This window comes from Kogia breviceps, chromosome 9 (genome assembly GCF_026419965.1).
Source record: "Kogia breviceps isolate mKogBre1 chromosome 9, mKogBre1 haplotype 1, whole genome shotgun sequence".
Lineage (NCBI taxonomy): Eukaryota > Metazoa > Chordata > Mammalia > Artiodactyla > Physeteridae > Kogia > Kogia breviceps.
The window spans coordinates 11,868,157-11,891,502 of record NC_081318.1 but is presented as its reverse complement, the minus strand read 5'-3'; the positions used below and the strand labels follow the sequence as shown (position 1 = coordinate 11,891,502).

The 23,346-nt window shown below is 44.4% G+C and overlaps 2 protein-coding genes across 2 annotated transcripts in view; both read right to left on the bottom strand.

The window, feature by feature from the left end:
• The window catches only part of KEL (Kell metallo-endopeptidase (Kell blood group)), an 81,385-nt gene extending 63,789 nt beyond the window's left edge, over positions 1 to 17,596 (bottom strand). Inside the window, exon 1 of the mRNA XM_067041950.1 lies at positions 17,569 to 17,596. The gene's annotated coding sequence lies outside the window, so the exon portion shown is untranslated. The remainder of the gene's footprint in view (positions 1 to 17,568) is intronic.
• A 2,417-nt stretch (positions 17,597 to 20,013) lies between these two features.
• OR6V1 (olfactory receptor family 6 subfamily V member 1) lies at positions 20,014 to 21,535 on the bottom strand. Its single transcript, XM_067041759.1, is given in 7 exon segments — positions 20,014 to 20,074; positions 20,076 to 20,208; positions 20,211 to 20,385; positions 20,387 to 20,631; positions 20,634 to 20,672; positions 20,675 to 21,016; positions 21,379 to 21,535. Coding segments are annotated over 7 exon segments (1,152 nt in total).
• Between the last annotated feature and the right edge of the window lie 1,811 nt (positions 21,536 to 23,346).

Genomic DNA, 23,346 nt, shown 5'->3' with positions numbered 1-23,346 from the left:
TGCCAATTTAATAAGTGGAAACGGTATCTCAATGTAGTTTTAATTTGCATTGCACCTTTATGAGTAAAGATGAGGTTATATTCTAGCATGTTCTTGTGCCTATTTTTTCTACTAGATTACTGTACTTTTTCTTATTGATTTGTAGGAGTTCTTCACATATTAGGCAAATTAACCTTCTGTGATATGAGTTGCAGATATATTTCTTAGTTTGTCATTGTCTATTTACTTTTTCTTGGGTGGTACTAACCATATTTTTTAAAATTCTGAATAAAGTCAGATTTGTCAATCTTTTCTTTTTTGACTTCATTTTATGTCACACTTAGAAAAGTCTTGTCCATTCCTATAAACATTCTTTTATTTCTTATGCTAAGTTTATGGTTTATTTTTTGCATTTAAACCTTTGACCCATTTGAAATTCAACCTGGTGTAACATATGCAGGAATGGATTTAACTAATTTTTTTTTTTCCTAGATGGCCACCTAGTTGTGTCACCATATATTGAATAATCCACCTTTTTCAAATGATGGTAGTTGAGTGTTTTAATTATAGCTACATACTCTGCTTTACAGGTAGAGTTCCTCCTCATTATTCTCTTTCTGAATATTTTTGGTTATTTTTTCCTTGCTTATATAACCACATAAAAATTTTAATCAGCTGTCTAGCTTAAAAACTGCTGTCATTTAAAAAAAAATTTATTTATTTTTGGCTGCGTTGGGTCTTCATTGCTGCATGCAGGCTTTCTCTAGTTGCGGTGAGCAGGGGCTACTCTTCACTGCAGTGTGCGGGCTTCTCATTGCAGTGGCTTCTCTTGTTGAAGAGCATGGGCTCTAGGTGCTTGGGCTTCAGTAGTTGTGGCATGCGGGCTCTAGAGCGCAGGCTCAGTAGTTATGGCGCATAGGCTTAGTTGCTCCACGGCATGTGGGAACTTCCCAGACCAGGGCTTGAACCCGTGTCCCCTGCACTGGCAGGTGGATTCTTAACCACTGTGCCACGAGGGAAGCCCTAAAAAACTGCTGTTATTTTTAATTGGAATTTTATAATTCTTACGGATGAACTTAGAGGAGAATTGATATTTTTGCATTGTTAAGTTCACCTTTCTATTTGTTCAAGTCTTCTTATGTCTCTCAGGAACATTTTGAAGTTTCTTTATGTAGACCTTGAAAAATTATAAAGTTTATATAATAGTTATATTTCTTTGTTATTGTTGCATTTGTAAATGAGTTCCTTTTCCTTTATCTTGTCTTCTAATTGGATTTTTTCTTTTCTTTCTTTTTTTTTTTTTTTTTTTGGTGTATGTGAAGGATTTTGTTTCTGAATATCAGTTGTGTACCCAGCCACATCACTGAGTCATCTTACTGTTTTTTAGTTTGTTTTCTTGAGTTTTCCAGATAGCCAAATTATTTGAAATTAAGGTTAACTCTGTCTTCTCCTCCTTTTTAATATTTTATACCTGCATTTTTTCTCTTGTCTAATTGCATTGGCTAACATGCCAGAAGCTTTAATTAATTTACTCTGACTTACAGGGGAAGTATATACATTTAAATTGAAGGCCTGTCATTTCATGAGACATGTAACCTCTGATCCATCCTTTCACCAGGAGCACAGGCATCTGTGAAACTCTGGGAAGAAGGCCAGAGAAAGACAGTATCCTGTTAAATGGAAGACCTGTATAAGCTCTAAGTGAAGAGGCAAACATCCTTTCCTAGCCAACCACTTTGCCTCTACGGAGGGTGAAGACTGATATTACCGTCTTTGCTGACCTCTTCTGGCAAATCTGAAATCAGTCAGAAGATGGCAGATTTGAATGTTTTCCCCAAGAAGTTCCTGCATTTTCCTGGGCTGCCTATGTGAAAAGATTTTTCAATATCCTGAAAGTTATTTTAAAATTCCACCCTTGGGCTTCCCTGGTGGCGCAGTGGTTGAGAATCCGCCTGCCGATGTAGGGGATACGGGTTCGTGCCCCGGTCCGGGAAGATCCCACATGCCGCGGAGCGGCTGGGCCCGTGAGCCATGGCCACTGAGCCTGCGCATCCGGAGCCTGTGCCCCGCAACGGGAGAGGCCACAGCAGTGAGAGGCCCGCATACCACAAAAAAAAAAAAAATAAAAAAAATAAAATAAATAAAATTCCACCCTTTAACTTCTCTGCCTCCTTCTTTTCTTCCCTTGCTTTTGTAAAACTTTCATATTTTTATCTTCTCCTTTCCTCCCTTAGATCTTTGGCTGTTCCCACATTCCTGTATCCACAACTATCATCCCTGACTGAATTTATTTCTGAGCTCCAAACTCACACAACTCTTGAAATAGGGCAGTTAGGAAGTCAACGATTGCCTTGGCTGGAGCAGTTTCAGTGCAGTGGAGTGGAGGATCCATCTTGCTGTGGGTGAAGAAATGAATGAAAAGTATGGGAGAAATAATAGTGGGTATGTACTTCTATTTCAGGAAACTTGGCCAAGAAGGAAAGAATAGATTGAATGGTAACTTACTGGTTAAGCCAGAATAAGGAAAGTATATTCATTTACTCATTCATTCTTTTTTTTTAACCTTTATTGGAGTATAGCTGCTTTACAATGTTGTATTAGTTTCTACTGTACAGCAAAGTGAATCAGCTATATGTATACATACATCCCCTCTTTTTTGGACTTCCTTCCCATTTAGGTCACCACAGAGCATTGAGTAGAGTTCCCTGTGCTATACAGTAGGTTCTCATTCGTTTTCTGTTTTATACGTAGTATCAATAGAGTATGTATGTCAATCCCAATCTCCCAATTCATCCCACCATCACCCCCCCCTTCCCCCATGGTATCCATACGTTTGTTCTCTACGTCTGTGTCTCTATTTCTGCTTTGTAAATAAGATCGTCTATACCAATGTTTTCAGATTCCACATATATGTGTTACTATATGACATTTTTCTCTTTCTGACTTACTTCATTCTGAATGAGTCTCTAGGTCCATCCATGTCTCTACAACTGACCCAATTTCATTCCTTTTTATGGCTGAGTAATATTCCATTGTGTATATGTACCACATCTACTTTATCCATTCCTCCGTTGATGGACATTTAGGTTGTTTTCATGGCCTGGCTATTGTAAATAGTGCTTCAATGAATATTGGGGTGCTCATTCATTCTTTGTTCAGGGTGTGAGGTGACCATGCAAATGCACCTCTCATGTCTCAAAGTGCGAGAGTGTAACTGATGGGCCACCGTGCTCTGAACCCCTTCCCTTGTCTTCACTGGGGCCACGCTTCCCATGGGCTGCTCCCAGCTTTTGACTGTGGATGACAGGGGCACCAAGGCAGGTCTGTTCCTGGGATATTCAGGACAGCTCAGATGGCCACTTAGGCTCTAGAGCAACTCAAGTCCTCGATGAACTTTGCTGGGAATGTGCTGCAGTGTAAGACTCTTTCACCCGATCTTCTCACCCGCCCTCTCTCCTTTACAATACTCATACCTACATGACAATCTGATGGCTCTTCTTGGCTTTCCAATCCCAGGATTCCTCCTCTTTCTCTCCCATAGGCATTTACCCTAAGAGATGTCTTGGACTTCTGATCCTGTGAGGTGTCTACTTCTTGCAGGACCCCGTCTAACACAGGGTGTAATAGCCTTCAGCATGTTTAAAGGATAGGAGCAAGGGTAGAAGAGTACTTTATTCCCCATCTTCTCTCCCGCAGGTTCTTTCCCAAACTTCATAGCCTCTGTCTGTCTACCAGCCACATGTCCTGCTGCCTTACCGTAGCTTTCCTCTCAATATCTTCATTCTCTGATCCCAGACCTTGTCCCAACTCTAAACGTCCCATCTGCCTTTCAACCTAAGTAAACCAAAGGCAGCTGAGCGAAATCAGTGGACTCCGAGGTGGGCAGCTCTCATACTGTCCTGCAGTTTTGTTTCTTTTGTGGAAAGGTTGCTCATTTTCTGATCGTCCACATAATAACATATTGAATGGACATTTCATTATCACAGAGTTTCAAAGGCCAAAGCTCTGGAGATAGATGTTAAGTACCACAAATTCTAAGGAAGAAATGCCAAATATAACTCAGCAAGACTTATTAAAAATGGAATGACCAAAAAAATATGGAATGACAGTCCATTGACTTTCACTTCACCATCCATCCAAGCTATAAAGACAAGACTGAAGTTACTAGAGGGAAGAAATTCATAGGGGTAGAGTTCTATAGTCACCCTGTCCCACATGCCCTAGGCAAGTAAAGGCAGTCTCCAAGACAAAACCCCACAGAGATTAGAGATGCAGGCATGATCTGTTATTTATCCCACTCTCTGGCTGGATGCAAAATCCCATGGGCCCGCCCTGGTACCACTAGAAGAGCAAGCAGCATGGTGACAGAGTTTTCAAAAGAAATGAACAACTATCCTCAGAGTTTGAGAGAGCAGGGAGAACTCTTGCCTCATCAAATATGACAATGACAGCAAGACTTCACTCCTATCATCGATATGGCAAAAGGGGCCAAGTAGATACTATGGAAGGTGGGAGATATCTTCAAGGTGCCTGGTCTAAGAGGGCTACCTCCTTGCATGAGGACACTCTGGCACAGAGAAGCTGTAAGTTGAACAAGCAGTGCAGGAAGCAGAGAGGATCATTAAGCAGTGTGAAATGCAGATGTCCTTTCAGCATACCTAAAGAATCCACAAATGTGCCCAGTGAGAAAGATACCATTTGGACCCCTGCCCCACAAAGGGCATTAGCAACTCAGCAAAGAATAAACAGCTCCAGACAAGTAAAAAGACTTCAGCTTCTTTCCCCCGAACGTCCTCTTTCCTGTCCCGACACCAGAAGTCTCAGAGCAGAGATGAAGAATTGACGTAAACCAGCAAGGAGGAGAGAAAGAGCAAACTTCCTGCTCTCCACCTGCAGGGCTCCAAGGTACAGGTCAGACACAACCAGAGGAGAAGAAACTCTTTAAATGAGATGAAACATTGAGGTTCTAACATAAACTGGGATGCATGGTTTAACACCAGACAATGGGTCTTTGTGAACAATATGAAGCTGTTTTTATAAGTGAAGTGACTGGAAAATTGCAGGAGCTACCCTAAATGTCACACAGAAGAAGGGAAGGGAAATCTGATGGAACTTGCTGGAAGCAAAGGTTGGAAAACATGAAAGCCATTTCCTTTTTCTATTCCATTAAATTTAGCTTATTTAATACATCAGCTCCACACACTTTGAAACGTCCTTACATTAAAAAGCATGGATTACAAGACTCAGCCTAACCAAGTTAGTGGAAGTGTTGTCAGGGCCTTTCAACGGAGCCCTATATTTTATTCACGGTTCATGTCATTCCTCTTGCGGGACAAGGGTCTTCCAGTACCAGGGGCTCCTCCAATTTTGTTACATCGGATTGCATAATCCCCACATACACTGTGTTCTCTAGGACCGCACTTACAGGGCTCAGGCAAGGAACAGGAGGATTACCTTTTAACCTCAAGAAGCATTCCTTATAGTTTGGTTTTGATTCTGCAAGACCAACCGTACTCACTCCGATCTGGCCAGTGCTGCATACATTGAGGAATAGGAAAAAGCATACTGTTCTATTTAATCATCATGTATCATTTAAAATATTAGCTGGTTACAATAAATTAATGGTTGCTTGGCAACCAAAGAGCTGAGATTTAGAAAAGAAGTATTCCATTCTTGTTCAAATCAGAAGAGCAAGACTGGTTGGAACACTGTGAGTTCTGTCAAATTCTTTATGATGGAACCAAACCCTGGTGCAAAGGGAAAAGCAAAGGAATGCTCACATTTTACAGCTTAGTTAATTTTAGGAGAGGAGAGGGGAAGTAAATTGCATCTCATCTCCTAGCTTGGGTTAGAACTGCCCAATTTGAGAACAAGTACTAATTAGCTGAAAGTGAAGCTCAGCTGTGACTTGGCTAAAAATGGGAGATCTTGCAAAAATGTTCTGTAAAACTGAGTGCAGTTGATCTGATTCACTTTGCATGTGAAAACTGGATCCACACCGACAAAACAACATGTGGGAAAAGAGTTTTAAAGCATTTTGAAAACATTAAGACATCTGGTTAGAGAAATGACCAGCTAGCTTACTCATAATATATGCAGAAATAAAATCCAAACTGGCATTTTCGGCTCAGACTCTTTGATGAGAGTGTCACTAGCCAAAATCAACTTGATGGGCTAAGGGTCAACCTAATAACCAAGAAAAGAATTTGGGAATAAGAAGAATATTTTTAATAAAAGAAAAGGAAGGGAGACAGACTCTGGGTATTTGGAAGATCTGCAAGAGGGTTTTGGGAATGCATATGAGCTTCGGAGAGAAATTAAACCATCACTTTAACGACTTAGGTTATTGTCACTCAAAACTATTCAAGTGAATGAATGGTGACTTAACATTTTATTTTTTAAATTCTCTATACTTAATTTTGATTGAATTTTAAAGTCTACTGGAGCAGGCAAGGGAATTTTCATTTTGAGGCTTAATTAACCTCTTGTTGTGACTTTCTGCATCAATCATAAAATTTGTTATAATGTTGAAGACTCCATCATTTTGCTGTTACCATCTCTTAATTATACATATGGATAAAATACTCTGGAAAGATATACAAGATTCTGGCAAGAGAGGAATGCCTTAGGAGGGAGAAATGAAGGCTGGGGTAGGAGAGAGATTGCTTTCACTTGCCCTTTTTGTTTTCATTTGATTTTCACTTGCTCTTACACTTCTAGACTTTTTGAACTTTATACAATCTGAGCTTATCAATAATTCAACAAAGAAGTACAATTTAAAATAAACATTAAAATTATATTTTAAATGCATATGGTTCAAAGAAAAGCAACATGCTGTGGTGGAGAGAACAGGATCTGGAATTATAGACCTGAATTTGAACTCCACCTTGGCCTTTGAGTACTTAGGAGAGCATGGGCAACTAATTCAGAATCCCTGTAACTCCGTCCTCCTCATCCTTAACATGGGGCAACACATTCAGTAAAAAACCGTCTAACGTCTACTTCCCACAATGCCCACGTTTCCAATCGATCCAGTTAAATATGTATATGAGAATCTGGTTTTCCCAGACACAGCCCCCTGGGTTTTACAGTTGTAACCATCTCGCCAACATGTGTCCCCAGTTCCTCGGCGCATCTGGAGAGAATCAATACAGTATTGGCCCTCCTTCAGTTATTCTTTTTTTTTTGCGGTACGCGGGCCTCTCACTGTTGTGGCCTCTCCCGTTGCGGAGCACAGGCTCCGGACGCGCAGGCTCAGCGGCCATGGCTCACGGGCCCAGCCGCTCCGCGGCATGTGGGATCCTCCCAGACCGGGGCATGAACCCGTGTTCCCTGCGTCAGCAGGCGGACTCTCAACTGCTGCGCCACCAGGGAAGACCCTATTCTACTTTCTTAAGACCATAGTTCAATCCAGCTCTTAAAAACTCATTTACATTGTGTTTTCTTGCTCATGGAAATAAACTGTTCTTCTCAGGTAGTGAGTCTCTCTGCTCATGAGTCTCCCTCAATTTCTGAAAATCCAATTTATGTCAGAAATATCTAGTATTTTATTTTCAAGTTTTCAAAACATTGTTCCTAAAATTTTCCTTTTTTTTTTTTTTTTTACTCCCTTCCCCACTCCAGAAAAGGGTTCTCGCTTTTCCCTATGACATCATCCCTGGAACCAACCCACTTTGCAGATCATCGCCTAGGAGACCTGAGAGAGCAGTACAGCCGATGCATTATTCAGAGCCGCCACTAGGTGGGGGTGTATACATATTTCCGAGACAGTACACGCCTGCGATTCTCAGTATCTTGATCTCTGAAGGTTCTGCTTCTTACTTTGGAGGGTAGGAAGTAACAACAATAAGTTGTTAACATTAATTAACTTGGGAAAAATGAGATAAATATAATGAAGATACCTAGAGTCAAGCAGACACTATCTCAAGCCAAAGACATCCCATATCACCTCCCGTCACTATCAGATTCTAGTTAAGCATCCCAGACTGAGCTCATTTGCCTTTCTTTCTCATTCATTCCATAATGTGTTTCTCATGCACCTCATAGCCACACATCTGTATAAAGACTACAACGCCTTTTTGCACACTGACAAGGGTGCTTGCTCTGTGTATCTTACTGGCCTGCAAATTATATACAACCTGGGTTAACAAGGAAGCAGGATGTGGCAGGCTTGGGAAAGGCAGATGCAGTCCTTATGTAAAAGGACTCCCTTTGAAATGGTAAAAAAAAAAAAAAAAAATCATGAAAATCCCCTACTTGACACTAAAAGTTATAAAGTGGATCATTTTAATGTCCCTAGTTGAGAAAAGTCGTACAATACAAAAAGGCAAAATCAGCAATGTTTTGCAATGGGTGGGCACTTATCAGAGCATCCACTCCAGGCATTAAACATAGCCATAGGGGCTTCCCTGGTGGCGCAGTGGTTGAGAGTCCGCCTGCCGATGCAGGGGACGCGGGTTCGTGCCCCGGTCCGGGAGGATCCCACGTGCCGCGGAGCGGCTGGGCCCGTGAGCTATGGCCGCTGAGCCTGCACGTCCGGAGCCTGTGCTCCACGACGGGAGAGGCCACAACAGTGAGAGGCCCGCGTACCGCAAAAAAAAAAAAAAAAAAAAAACATAGCCATATCATTTGTTCGGTGTGTTGGCAACGGTTGGTGCACACACACATTTGCGAGCGCCTTGCAATGATGATGGGTGGGAAGCCCCGTGGCAGTGCCTTGGCATTGGACCTGGGTTCAAACACAACTTCTGTCACAAGCTGTGTTTCTTAACCTCTGTGGGTTTCATACTCTTTATTTGTAAAATGGTAAGAATAACTTTTTTTTAGCAAGTCTGCTGTGAGGATCAGAAATAACGTACGCAGTATCACCAGCACGAGGTCTGGAGGTAGTTCTCAGTAACGGTGGTATTTACTATTAAAACTTTCACTCTTAAGCAGTTTTGCTCTATCTGTGGTATTTAGAGACTTTCTTCAACCTTTCCTATGGGATCCCTGGATTTTCTCTTCTTTGGTCAGCCGACTGAGCTAGTTGTCTGAGCTAAATATTGTCTGCGTAAATTCTTCCCAGATGCCCCAGCCTCAGCCTCGGCTTCTCACTCCAAGCCCTGCTTTTGCTTCCTTGAATCTAGTCTCATTCTGTTCTAAATGGAATCATCCTTTCTAATATTTAGTACTTTCCTCTTTACTGGGTCAGCAAGTCCCCTTCTGTCTCTTTCCCTCTACACATTTCATGGTCTTAAGTGATGTTCATATCTAGTCACTATCAGGTCTCTCCCCATCTTCCTTGACCCTGCATTTTCCTATTCAAATTTACACCCACGCATAATTCTTTATTTTGATGCAAGACAAAGAACTGTAATTGTAATCGACATATAAATAAGAGATTGGTCAATTTATCATGTCATTAAACTGAGTCAACCTTTTTCTAATTTTTTTTTAATCTCTCTAAACTTCTAACACATTACTCCTATACCCCAACTTCTTTCAAAATGCTTATTTGGATAATTCATTCCATAATTCAATGAAGTCTATCCAGAGAGCTTACACTCTGTCTCTCTCTCCCTCTCTCTCTCTCTCTCTCTCACACACACACACAACATTCTAGAAGCATTGCTCACCATCACCACCATCTCCACCATCTCCCTTCCTTCAGAGGCCCCCATATCACTGCGGCAAAATTTTTGGCCTGGTTCCCTTTTCTTTTAACATGGCTTGGCCCTTGAGCTTCCTGCTTATAAAGAAAGAGATTTTGCCACACTTAGGGACAGAACAGCTGTCACCAGGCTTGTCAAGTAGACATCATCTCTGCACCACGGACCCCAACCTCCTGCTCCCATCACATCTGGCCTGTGATCCGAGAGAGGAGCCATCTTGCTTTGAGTCTGTACTCCTGTCTACAGATTAATCAATAGACCCCTTCATCTATCACCATTCATCCATTTGTTTTTCTTTCTTTCATACTGTAGCTACACTTCTGTACCCTGGAAAATTCTTTTCAGGATGTGAACATGAATCTTTCCTGTTTTCTACCGGTTCCCTTAGCAACCTAATCAATTTACAGTGTTTGTTACCATGAACTTGCCTCATCAGTAGGTACTTTCTCTCCCCTGCAACTTTTGCTCTCAGTCTACCTTCTGCCTTGTAGCTCAGAAGACCCAGGTTTAATTTCTATTGTGGACGCTGACTAGCCATGTAAATTTGGACAATGGCTTAGGTAAAAGGAAAGTGGAGCTGATCTCAGACAGCGGTTCCACCTCTGATACTGAGGATGTGGTATGGACCTCTTCCTTCATATATTGTCTTTTTCATTTTCTCTAAGAGTCTGACCCCATAATAGAGAGGTTGGATAACTGCCCTAGAATCATGCAACTCCGAGCTGGTAGAGCAAAGACTTGAGCCTAAGTTTGGTTATAAATTCCATGTTTTTCCATTAAGCATCTTCCAAAGGCAAGACTGAATTCAGGAGAAAGAATCCGGGCTACTGGGAAGCTACTCTTCCGCATTTCTAGCTTCTCTAACCACAGTGGTTTTCTGCTCCAACCATGGAGTATTCTGGGAGGCTTCAAGAAGGTAGGTCATCTGTGAGAGTGAAATTAAATAATCTGGTAGAAGCCAGTTCTCTTCTAGAATCCAAACTCCTGAGGGGGAAGTCCCTGCTTAAAGATGCCTTTCTCAGTGTTCTCATGGCTGGTTGAAAACCAACAGTATCTTCCATGAAATGTCTATTTACATAACTAGAAATACACGCCAAGAGATTGAACTTGAAATAAGCCAGGTGCCATTGGAACATGAGCATAAGTACACAGAGGATTCCTCATTTTCCGCCCGATAATGCTCACTTTTCTGTCAAGAATGAAGTCAGACATGATTGCTCTGAGAAGCAGCCTTTATTCACCCCCTCCTGGCTGAGTCGGAGGTTCCCCTCCTGTACTGCCACACTCCCTGCGCACGGCTCTCTGGGGGACCCTAGTACAATGTGCTGCCCACCAACCCACCTCTCTCCCTTTCTGCACTGTGAGTGATCTGATGGAAGAGACCGGATGTCATCTCTGAGTTCTCGGTGTCTAGCACAGTGCCGGATGCGGAATGAGTGTTCATTGGTACTGTGTGTGTGTGTGTGTGTAAGAGACAGGGGGCAGGGGTGGTGAGAAGAACCTGGCAAAATGGAAGAGGAGAGGCAAGGAGGAGAGGGAAAGAGGCAAATGGAGAAGAAAAGAGAGGAGAAAAAGGAGAGAGAAGGTTAAAAATACATGGATCCAGTGGAACCACCGTGAGATGGATCTGGTCCCGCACTACATTGCTTACCCGGATCCCACAAGTTCCCCTCATAAGGGGAGCATGGACGGTGTCTTAGATCCTTGAGTACAAGCTTCAACTCACATACTGCATCCCACAGCTCTTAAAATAAATGAGTATTCCCCTTTCTCCAGTGATGGTTACTCAAGTGGTTGCAGGCTTTTGGAGCAAGTCTGGGAAATCCCACTGGATATCCTGGGTTGGCCCAAAAGTTCATTCGGGTTTTTCCAGAGGACGGTACAGCAAACCCCGAACGAACTTTCTGGCCAGCCCAAATCCTTGTCGTGGCAGCACAGGACCCTACTTCTGGGGCCTCAGATTCTTACATTTGATGATGCTGGGTCGGAGAGCCGGTTCCGATCTGAAGACGGAGCAGAGGGAGCGTGACTTCTTCGGGGTTGCTGGTCTGAGCCTACTTCTCATTCATTCTTTTTTTTTTAAGCTTTTTTTTTTTTTTTTTTTTTTCGGTACGCGGGCCTCTCACTGTTGTGGCCTCTCCCGTTGCGAAGCACAGGCTCCGGACGCGCAGGCTCAGCGGCCATGGCTCACGGGCTTAGTTGTTCCGCGGCATGTGGGATCTTCCCGGACCGGGGCTTGAACCCGTGTCCCCTGCATCGGCAGGCGGACTCTCAACCACTGCGCCACCAGGGGGAAGCCCTTCTCATTCATTCTTGATGTCCTTCAATTACGTGCGCCAAGCGGTCCTCTCACGTTACCCTTATCTCTTGCCCCGTGAACACCATGTTCTGATTTGCTGTACGCAAAGGTCCACGCAGTTCAGGCTCCACCCGTTTGCCATGTCGACCTTGCTGACTAATAAGGCAAGTATGCAAACTCTGCATCTGACAGTTCAGTGCTGCCACGTGGCCTCTGCTACTCTGGTTACCTGCATCCCTGGGCCACTAGGATGCCCAGTTCTGTAACAGCATCTCCTAACCACAGGCTCAGCCGTGCATTTTTATCATCTTGCTAATAAGCAAAGGGTCCTCCAGGCCTCCCTCCCAAAGAACATGGTCAACTGTGGACTTTTCAGTCTTACGTAATAGCCCCATAATAGCATTTCCGCTTTTCGAAACCTCTGATCCCTTCCTTCAGAGTCTTGCAAGGCAATTTTTGGCATCTCTACTTAATTTAATGAGGCTGCCGTTTTTTCCAAAATTCCACGAGTCAGCAAAATAGCTTACAGGAGACCCACTTCCCGGGACCCTTGCCAAGGGGTTAATCCTGCATGATGGCCGACTGTCTCCACATCAACAGACCCTCCCTGATTTAGCTTTACATTCCAACCACCCTCTGATTCACCTCCCTCTAGATCCACTCCCAAGCAGCCTCTCCCAGCATGTGTTAGGCAGTTCCTGCAGCAGCTCTGATGTATGTTATCTCTTTTCTGTCAGCAGCCTTAGCACATTTGTGGCCTTGGGAACAATAGAAAATAAATTTGGGAGAAAGGGTAGTAAAAATATTGTTTCACCAAGACAAGACTGTCTCAGCAACAACTGTTTGAGAATAATGACCAGGGGACAGCGGAGCTATTCCTCATACAAACACATCTATCTGGTCAACAGAGTCAGGGAGAGTTGTGATAACACTTGAGGATTTTTAAATACTTCACAAATATAAAGTATTAAGGCAATTATTGTTTTGTGTTAAATCCAAATGACGCATATACCCAGTCTAGAAATCCTAAGGTCAAGACAGCAGCCCACCACTAAAGAAACCTGAAGCATGTGGTTCACTAAAGGCAACAAAATACCCCCAATCCAGCCCAGCCTCCTCATCTGATTGATTGAACCCCTCAAACTTACAGGTGGACCTCCCCCACAAAAAAGGATTGTCCATATTGAGAAATAAATACTATTAACCTCAGTCTCAACTGTCCTATATACAATGTACAGAATTTCATTAAAAACCTTATGAAGGAGGGCTTCCCTGGTGGCGCTGTGGTTGGGAGTCTGCCTGCCGATGCAGGGGACACGGGTTCGTGCCCCGGTCCGGGAGGATCCCACATGCTGCGGAGCGGCTGGGCCCGTGAGCCATGGCCGCTGAGCCTGCACGTCCGGAGCCTGTGCTCCGCGCAAAGGGAGAGGCCACGACAGTGAGAGGCCCGCGTACCACAAAAAAACAAAAACAAAAATCTTATGAAGGGCTTCCCTGGAGGCGCAGTGGTTAAGAATCCGCCTGCCAATGCAGGGGACATGGGTTTGATCCCTGGTCTGGGAAGATCCCACACGCCGCGGAGCAACTAAGCCCGTGCGCCACAACTACTGAGCCTGCGCGCCTAGAGCCTGCGCTCTGCAACGAGAAGCCACCGCAATGAGAAACCCGCGCACTGCAACGCACAGTAGCCCCCGCTCGCCGCAACTAGAGAAAGCCCGCGCGCAGCAACAAAGACCCAATGCAGCCAAATAACTAAGATTAAAATGGACAGGGGCATTGAATTTTAACAAATGCCTTTCTAATGTCTGTTGAACTGATCATAAGAATGCCCTCTTCATCAAGCACCCTTGCCCTATTTTTAACTAGCCGTTAAAACTCAAAGAAATGTGGATTCTAACCTCAAAGAGTTCTCCATCTGTGAGAGAGAGGAAAAGTACAATTAATTCTAACACGGTGCCCCAAGAGCCCAGAAGAGAAATACTGATTCTTGGGCTGCAGCTGAGCAGTGTCTTCTGACCCACTAATGGATAAAGGAGACATGGTTGAGAGAAAAAAACGAGTTGGTCAAACCAATGGCAGAACTGACAACAGAATCTGGTTTTTCAAACTTCTTTTCCACCTCTCCAGCCTCAGAAATTCTCCTGTCCACATCAAAGTTGGATAAATTAAAAGTTGGAATCTCCAGGATCTGAAGTCAATCAGTACAGACTCCTGATGCCCCTTATTAAATGTGTATCCATCAAGTCCCTATCAAATTTATAGACTTGTAATGGCAATGATTCTAGTAACTCCTTCATAACAGTCACTGTATGTTCACATTCCTCCCTTGAAAGGAACACATACTGTTAGAAAGTAACTATAGATTCAGTGTCACTTTTAAAAATTTGCATTTCATTTATCACAGTAGTATTCACAAACACCTGAAAGACAGCAAATAACACTTACATATGCAAGAAATGTTTTTATTCCGTCTACTTGCAATGTTAATGCAAGGAAATAGGAACAATTGATCTGATCCTTAGTCTACATAAAGTCACTTGATGTAAGGTCATTTAACTGAAGGCAACACCCTTCCCACCCCAAAGAAGTAGCTTACACTGTTTGTAAGCTACTTACATGTTTGTAAGTAGCATGTTTGTAACATGCAGAGCTAGTTTTATATATATATATATATATATATATATATATTTTTTTTTTTTTTCCCCTAGGAATCTTTATTTTTGCATTTTATATTTAGGTCTATGAGCCATTTTGAACCCTGTGAAAGTGTAAGGTCAATGTCTAGATTCTTTTCTGTCTCTTCATATGACAATGATTTTTTTAAAATTTTATATCGGAGTAGTTGATTAACAATGTTGTCTTAGTTTCAGGCGTAGCGCACAGTGATTCAGTTATACACATATCTATTCTTTTTCAAATTCTTTTCCCATTTAGGTTATTACAGAATGTGGAGCAGAGTTCCCTGTGCTGTACAGTAGGTCCTTGTTGGTTATCTATGTTAAATACAGCAGTGTGTACATGTCAATTCCAAACTCCCAATCTATCCCTCCCCACCCAGATCTAATTTAAATATAGGTAGAATCAGTGGCAGGGTTTCCTGACACCTTCCCCATCTTCCCTTCATTTGTCTGACATTCCAGCCCCAGAGATACAGTGTCCTCCCAGTAAGCAACCATTAGAAATACAAGGTTCTGAACAGCTAGCACAAGAGCCCATTGTCACACATGGAAATCCCAGCGGGAAATAAAAGTAGGTTTATTCCTATCAGCCGAGAGGACTAGAGAGCAAGAAATCAAGGGTATGGAAGTTCTGATGAAGGAAGATAAAGGAATCAAATCATTTTCATATAAAAGTCAGGCCTGGGTCCTAGGATGACCAGTGGTACCACGAACATCCTGCATATATGGGATTTTAGGAGTTAGGTGAAGTACAAAACTCTCTAAGCCCAAGTTGGAAAATCTGAGTGTTGCCTATGGAACACCACGTTCATATCAATCTAGTTTCACCAAATCTTTCAGCTTTAAATTTCTGGATGTAAACAGGGTCCTTGCAACCATGCCTGAAGAATACAGAAGAAAAGTGATAGTGACCCAGTAGTCTGCTGATAAACATTTCATCACTGGCTCTCCAGCTGTAGCATTTGCTGACTTGCAGCATTCACCAGTTTCCATGGTGTCAGTTTCACTCTCATCATGTCTAGTTTCAAGCTACCAACATGACATCACTGAGCTTGGAGATGGGAAGAGATTCTCACCATTATACAGTATTATCTTTTTATTTTTTAAAAAAATCTTTATTGGAGTATAATTGCTTTACAACGGTGTGTTAGTTTCTGCTGTGTAACAAAGTGAATCAGTCATACATATACCTATGTTCCCATATCTCCCCCCTCTTGCATCTCCCTCCCTCCCACCCTCCCTATCCCACCCCTCTAGGTGGTCACGAAGCACCGAGCTGACCTCCCTGTGCTATGTGGCTGCTTCCCCTACTACTATATACAGTATTTCTACGATACCGACACAAGTGACACAACTTCAGTGGAACAGACCAAAGTAAAATGCAGTAAAATAATTAGGAGTTTTAAGTTTTGATTACCTTTGTTTTTAACAATCTATTTAATTGTGTCTATTATTTAATTTTTAATAATGACTATGTTTAATTGCCGAAAATTTAACAATCAATTTTCAGGAGGGCTCCAGGCCATCCAGAGTAGTATTCTGCCTCGGGGTTTTTCCCTTAGATCCTGTTCTGCATTCAACCCAGCATCTTTGTCATTCTCCTTCCCTTGAGTTAGAGAAGCATCAACTGCTATGCAAGGAAACCTCATGGAATTGCCCTTTAAAAGAACTATTCTTAAGCTCTCTATGAACTTACTTAGGTCATTTTCAAACTTTAAGGCAATGAAATTCCAGCACTGACCATAAATAATACTTTCGTGAATACAGTAGAGTTGCCCTAGCATGCAAAGGTTTCCACATCAGTACCCTCTGTACCCACTATAAAAGTTGTCATCTTGTGATTTCAGTGAGGGGAGCATCTTTCAGAGGACACTTGCAAACCCCCAAGAGATCTGGATTTGATTCGTGAAGATACCCATGACCACTCTGCAGAGAGCATTCATTAATTCCATCTCCCAGGGCTTGCACTGCCTACACAATGTGCCATTTTTATTTCTACGTTACTTTATATATTAAGTTGTCTCTCTCTGGAATTCACTCTTCCCATTCTCGGCCTGTGAAGTTGCTCTATACTTCAAAGCTTGAATCTAACGACACCACGTTTGAGAAGACTCAATTTAACCAACTCCCTACCTGTACTCCCAGAGTGCTTTGCATATCCTAGTAACTAACACAGAGTTTAGTCTTCCCACACTAAATTCTCAGCTCTTCAAGTTAAGCATCATGCCTTCTCTACCCTTGTATCTCCTGTACCAACAACAGAGATGTTCAGTAAATGCCAGCTGTCTTTAGCAACGAGGTTTGTAGATGAATTTGGAATACGAGTGGACACTGTAAACGAAAACACGGAAGGCCATCTTAGTTGACAGTAGTAGATGTGTAGCAACCAAAGCACAGGAAGAAGTTAGCCCACTGCAGCTCTATCCCAGCTAGTTGTCTAAACTAGCACTAGTTGTTAAGACCCACATAACAACAGGAACAAGAGGAAGCAACGTGGACCGTGAGAGGTCTAGAAAGTGTTCTGTGGCAACATTTCACTAGTAAATCTGAATATTTTGTAGGGGAATATCTGGCTACCTTCACTTCTTTGCTGGTCCGCCTGTGCGAACCGAAATTGCGCAGTGGGTGAACGTTCCAGGGAGTCACAGTGAGGCTGGATGTAAGGGCTTCATCCTAAACATCAGCACACGGCAGCAAAGAGAGGGACCGCCTCGCGGCTGTGAGGGCTCCATCTCTAGACTGGGTTCCAGCGGGGCCTCTGTGTGTGCCGCCGTGGGGGTGCCTGAGCTCAGGGGAGGTGGGCCTGGATGACCTGTGCACTTGCCCTGCAATTCCACGAGGCAGTGGTTTCGTTACATCGTGACTCTAAACCTAGCGAGACTTTCGTACAGACACTCTGTCTTAGAACTGGGGTCCTCATATTCCTTCCAGCAAGCTGGGAAGGTTAAGCTCAAATTACCTTCCAGGTTATGTCTATGCAGTTGCTTCACTTGACACTGTGTACACCGAGGGTCCCTGTCACATCCAGACAAGTGTGTGGAACCAAACTATCTCCCGGTCACGACCACGCAGGATTCTAACAGCAAGTAGGAAGCTGGACCATTCGGCTAAAGCCACTCAAGAAGCCTAAAGTCAGACTGGGATGAAAATCTTGGAGATCTAAGTCCTGGTTACGGTCTCCAGAAATAGGACCTGGGATAAAAGTCATTAAGAAAGGATGAGCTCCGATAATAGCACGTACACCCTCAAATTTCCCCTTCCAGTGCCCTTCACATTGTTGAGAGCGGGACAAGGGCTTTTTGTACAATTCCCTGCCTGGAAATCCCACCAGCTGATTGTCTAGATAGATCAGCACTTCTCAAAGATTACTGTGCGCTGTGAATCACCCTGGGGTCCTATTAAAAATGCAGATTCGGATTCAGCGGGTCTGGGATGGGGGCCCAGATTCTGCATTTCCAAAAAGCTCCCAGGAGATGCCAGTGTGGTTCCAGGGATCACACTCTGAGTAGCAAGGGACCACAGGCAAGGTTTTTAAGAATGCCACGCCTGTGAGATGCTATGACAGGGCAGTCACTGTGGAGGAATAAAGCACGTGATACCTTCTCCAAATCTGGCCACAGACCCCACTCCTACAGGAACACTGTGAAAAACAGGCAAGAGACTGCTGTAGGCTGTTGGTTATTTTTAAATTGTTAGGCGGAAATGTGCAGAGATGAGAGTCACAGAACGGAGTCTCTCAGGAGGAAATTCTGAGTGGATTTGTGTGCTGATTGAGAAGGAAAAAAGCTGAAGGAAAGTGTTTGCGTATCAGAAGGAGATAACTGCCTCCCATTTCATTTTCCAGTTTTCCACAAAGTTTGCAAGGAGGGTAAGTGATTAGTCCCTAGAGATTTAGAGGAAAGAAAGTTCTCAGGATGAAAAAAATGTTTTCCCAGCTGCCCTTTACTGCAGAATCAAAAGTATCTGCCCACTTTTTTGGAGAGGCCCACAAATGGGAATGTGTCCCGTGGTAGTTTTTTTTTTTTTTTTAAAAAAAAAAAAGCTTAATTGGAGACCAAGCTTCCAGCCAATCAGAGGAGACTCGGGCCTCCAGGCCACACACCCTGGGATGCTTGCCCCTCCCACCACCTCCTTTCTTCACAGGCCTGGGTTTGTGGGGTGGTTCCCACTGCAAACGAGGACCAGGGCCTCTCCGGACACCCTGTAGGCGGAGCTAGCTCCAGAAGTCAGAGGAAGTTTGCATGGACTCTTTGTCCTGTTTTGCTAATCCCAGCCCAGTCCAGATTCAATCTGGTGTTAAGAAATCAGACACCAGAGCTATGCCCACTCACACCCTCCTTCCATGACTTCCTAAACCATTCCCAGATTTCCAAGGAATGCCTTCCCTCATCCGCCCACAGCCCATGACCCACAATACCCATCCTGCTCCATTCCTCCTCACCAGCCTTCTGTCGCCTCTGCCTCACCCCGCAGGGCTGCTGGCAATCTCCCGGACAGGCGGCTTCCGGGAAACCCAACCTCAGAGGGCCCTCCCTCTGGACCACAGATCTAAGGTTCTGTGGGAGAAGAGGAGTGCCGGCCCTTGAGAAGACAACGGTAGCAAGTCTGGGGTCAATGATCCAGCTTTCCCCTCTTCCCTGAGTGCATAGGAAGGATTAAAAAAAAAAAAAAAGAATAAATTGCACGCCCTTCTTTCTAGGCATAGTGCCCTCATGACCTTGCTGTATATGGAGATTGAGAAAGTGGGCCCCAGAGAGTCGTTTCTCTTTAAAGGTAAGAGGTCTGGGGGCCGGGGGGGGGGTAGTGGGCAGCCTGGGTGCGAGTGGTGCTTCTATCCCAGGAGCAATCCCTCATGGGGCTCCCAACAAAAGGCACATTGTTGCTTCTGTTTTGAGGATGCCAGGCTTCTCTGCTCTTCTCCAAGAATCTCCCACTTTCAGAATCCCATCCTAGACTCTGAAGCCAGTTCCTGGGAAAAGAACACCCCCCCAAAAAAAAAAATCTGCACACAAAGCAACGTAAAGGAACGTGAACAAAACCATAGAGCAGGACCAGGGGGGAGAGATTTTAGTAGCACATTTCACAATAATAGCTACATTTACCGAGTTCTCAGGACATAGCAGACACTGTGCCAAGAGCTTGATTGGGATTATCTCTTTCAATTGACACAATCACACTGTTTTCACCCCCAGCTTCCTTGAAATCATCCTGCCCTTAACTAGCGCAGGCTCCCAGACACTTGCCTTTAAGACATTCGGACAAGGGGAGCTCATCAGCTCCCTGCAGAGAGTGAGCAGAGACTTCTGTGCGGGTGAGGCAGAAGAGACTAGAAAGCAGGAGACTGCGGAGCTCCAGCCTGAGCACCATGGTACCATCGGTGGGGGATGGCCCTCGTTCCTTGTTCTCATCTGTGGGGGGCTGGGTCTCTGAGGAGGACCCTTTCGGACACATCCTCAACGACCTCTGACCTTCTCATTCGGGAAGGTGAAGAGGAAGAGGTTGAGGAACGGGGCCACCACCTTGTTGAGCTGCGTGGAGCGGCCCTGGCCTGGCCTCAGGCAGATAAAGATGGAGCTGCCGAAGCCGAGGCCGGCCAGCACGAAGCGCAAGGAAAGGACAGGAAGACGTCCACGAGCTCGACGTGCTGGGTGTCGGAGCAGGACAGCTTGAGCGGCGGGGCAGAGCCGCAGAAGGAGTGGCCAACGACGCTGCGGCCGCAGAACCAGAGCTGGGGCTTCTGCAGGGTCAGGGCGGTGACGGAGAGGAACCCAACCCCCCCAGCAGACCACCACCAGCTTCACACAGACTGGCCCGTTCGTGACAGTCGCGTGGTGCAGAGGACGGCAGATGGCCACGTAGCCGTCGACGGCCGCGGCTGGGAGGGTCAGGAAGTTGGTGGAGCCCAGGGAGAAGGAGAAGAAAGACTGGGTCAGGCGTTCAGCCAGGGACACGGTCCTGGGAGCGGACCGCAGGTCGGCCAGCATCCTAGGGACCGCAGTGGAGGTGGCCTGCACCTCCACGAACAGACCATGGGAGAGTGGGCGCAGGGGTCCAGGCAGCTGGGGTGACAACGGCCAGGTGCCCCAGCACCGTCAGCACAAGTATCAATAGGATGAAAGCGAACAGGAGGGTCTGGAACTCACGCAGAGGAGAAAATCCCAGGAGCACAAACTCCCTGACGACTCTGAAGTTACTCACTGCACTTGACGCCCATTCTCTGTACCACGTGTGAGAAGCCAGGAGGTCCTGGTGGGAAATCACCACCAGCCGCTCTCTTGACCTTGCTCCCTGATGGCTGGCCTGGCTTCCCAAGCACACTGGCCCGTACGCATGGTGAAAGTCAATGCCCAGGAGACACGTTCCCGAAGGGCAGAAGTTCCCAAGGCGCGAGGAGCGGACTGGTTCTGCTGGACGGATTTAGGAACTGGCTACTCCCACATCACCGTCAGTCCTAAACTCTTACACTTCTGTCTTCTACTCATTCGTTATTTCATTCAACACGTCTGTTAAGCTCCGTCTCTGTGTCAGACTTCTGGCTGGGTCTGGTAAACCCTTCCTAACTGCCCAAGACTATTACTAGTCTTTCCGTCAGAATAACACCTGCCATTAGCACAGTTCCTTCCGTGTCTCAGGATCTGGTACCTTACACATTACTTCTTTCCACCCTTTGTGCTCAGTCCTCATCCTCCTTGCCTTCTCTGTGACATTTCACGCTGTGAATCACACATTTCTGAAATAGCTTCCACCCCTGACTGTAGAGACACTCTACTCTTAATTGTCCAATAACTCTTGAGGGATTTCTTGGCTGGCTCCTTCTCTAGCTCCTTGTCTTTCCGCTGTTTTCTAAATACGAATGTCCCCGCATCTCTCTTCTCATCCTTCTTTTCTCTCTCTAGCCTCTCCTTCAGAAAACTCACCTTCTCCATTAACAAGAGCAATCTTGAAAATGTAAAAGAGACTCTGCCTTTTTGTTCTCAGCCTACAACTCACACTACCACATACTCAACGTGTATAAAATATACACACATAATCCTCTCCTCCCCCAAAGCCAATATCATGTTCATGGCCTCCCAACCCCCCAGTTATCCAGGCTTGAAACCTGGGAGGTATTTCTTTTTGTTATTGTTTTGTTTTTCTAAATTTATTTATTTTATTTATTTTTGGCTGTGTTGGGTCTTTGTTGCCGCGCACGGGCTTTCTCTAGTTGTGGCGAGCGGGGGCTACTCTTCGGTACGCGGTACGCGGGCTTCTCATTGCAGTGGCTTCTCTTGTTGTAGAGCACGGGCTCTAGGCCCGCGGGTTTCAGTAGTTGTGGCGCACGGGCTTAGTGCTCCGCGGCATGTGGGATCTACCTGGGCCAGGAGTTGAACCCGTGTTCCCTGCATTGGCAGACGGATTCTTAACCACTGCGCCACCAGGGAAGTCCCTGGGAGGTATTTCTGAGTTCTCCTTCCTTCTTCTAAACCACTTGAATTGATATCCTTAGAAATATATTTCTTCTCATCCTGTCCCTGTTCTTTTTTCATAGCCACCAAATAGGTTCAAGGATTCACTTCCTCTTAATCATCACAACAGCATTCTTAATGGCTTTCTTATTTGTACATTTCTGTATATGTATTTGTACATTTCTGTATTGGATCCAACCTATCCATATACCGCTGTTATATTTATTTTTCTAAAGTATTATGTCCATAGGCTGGTTTTTTTAAAAATAATCTGAGGCAATGTTATTTCATTTATACATTATTTTCAATGTCATCTACCTTCATACAGAAAAAGACTACAAGGACACATTTTAAAATATTAACAATGAGGGGATATGGGGACATGTGTATACATAGAGCTGATTCACTTTGTTATACAGCAGAAACTAACACACCATTGTAAAGTAATTACACTCCAATAAAGATGTGGAAAAAAACCAAAAAATATTAACAATGGCTATCTCTAGGTGTGGATTATAGGCATTTAAATGTTTTCATATGTATATATATCTTGTTTTTCAAATTCTTTTTATTTGAACACATATTATTTCAGTACCAGAAAACAAAATGTTTTTAAACAACATCTATAAATTTGTCTATAAATCAAGCACAAACTCTCCCCGGCAGTCCCAGCTTTCTACAGTTCTAGCCGTCTACCCCTCCAGCCTAACATTCACCTCCTTCTTACTGCATGATTGTGCGTCCACCAAGCTGGACCACTCGCTGTTCTCCAAATATTAAGTCCGCCCTCCGCTTGCACACCCTTTCCTTACTCTTCCCTATGCTCAGAATACCCTGTCCTGCCACCTCTGCCTGGCAGATTCTTACCCACACTTCAAACGTCTCTCCTTTATGCAGCTTCATCCTCTATCCAGATGTGAACTTGTGCTGCCTGGAATTCTCAGCGAGGGGAATCGGCATGTTCCTCCTTGCACGATCATTTTTCTGGTGCCAGCCTCACATCCCAAACACCAGATCCCTCATTTCTCAGTGGCAGGCCTCTCTTTTCATCTTTATAGCCCTCACAACACCCTGCTGCAACATGCCTTACAAAGTGTTAGGACTTCGTAAATTTTGGTTAAAAAAATGAATGAGTACATCTGTTGGGTTTTCATTCCTAGTCCTGAGAAGAAAAGTCTCGCCAAATGGAAACTCACGTTTTCTTCCATGATTATTTGAACGTGTGCATTATAGACTTTAATGGCTGGTAAGGGGGCGAGCATGGCCTGACAATTTCTTATCAGAAAGATACG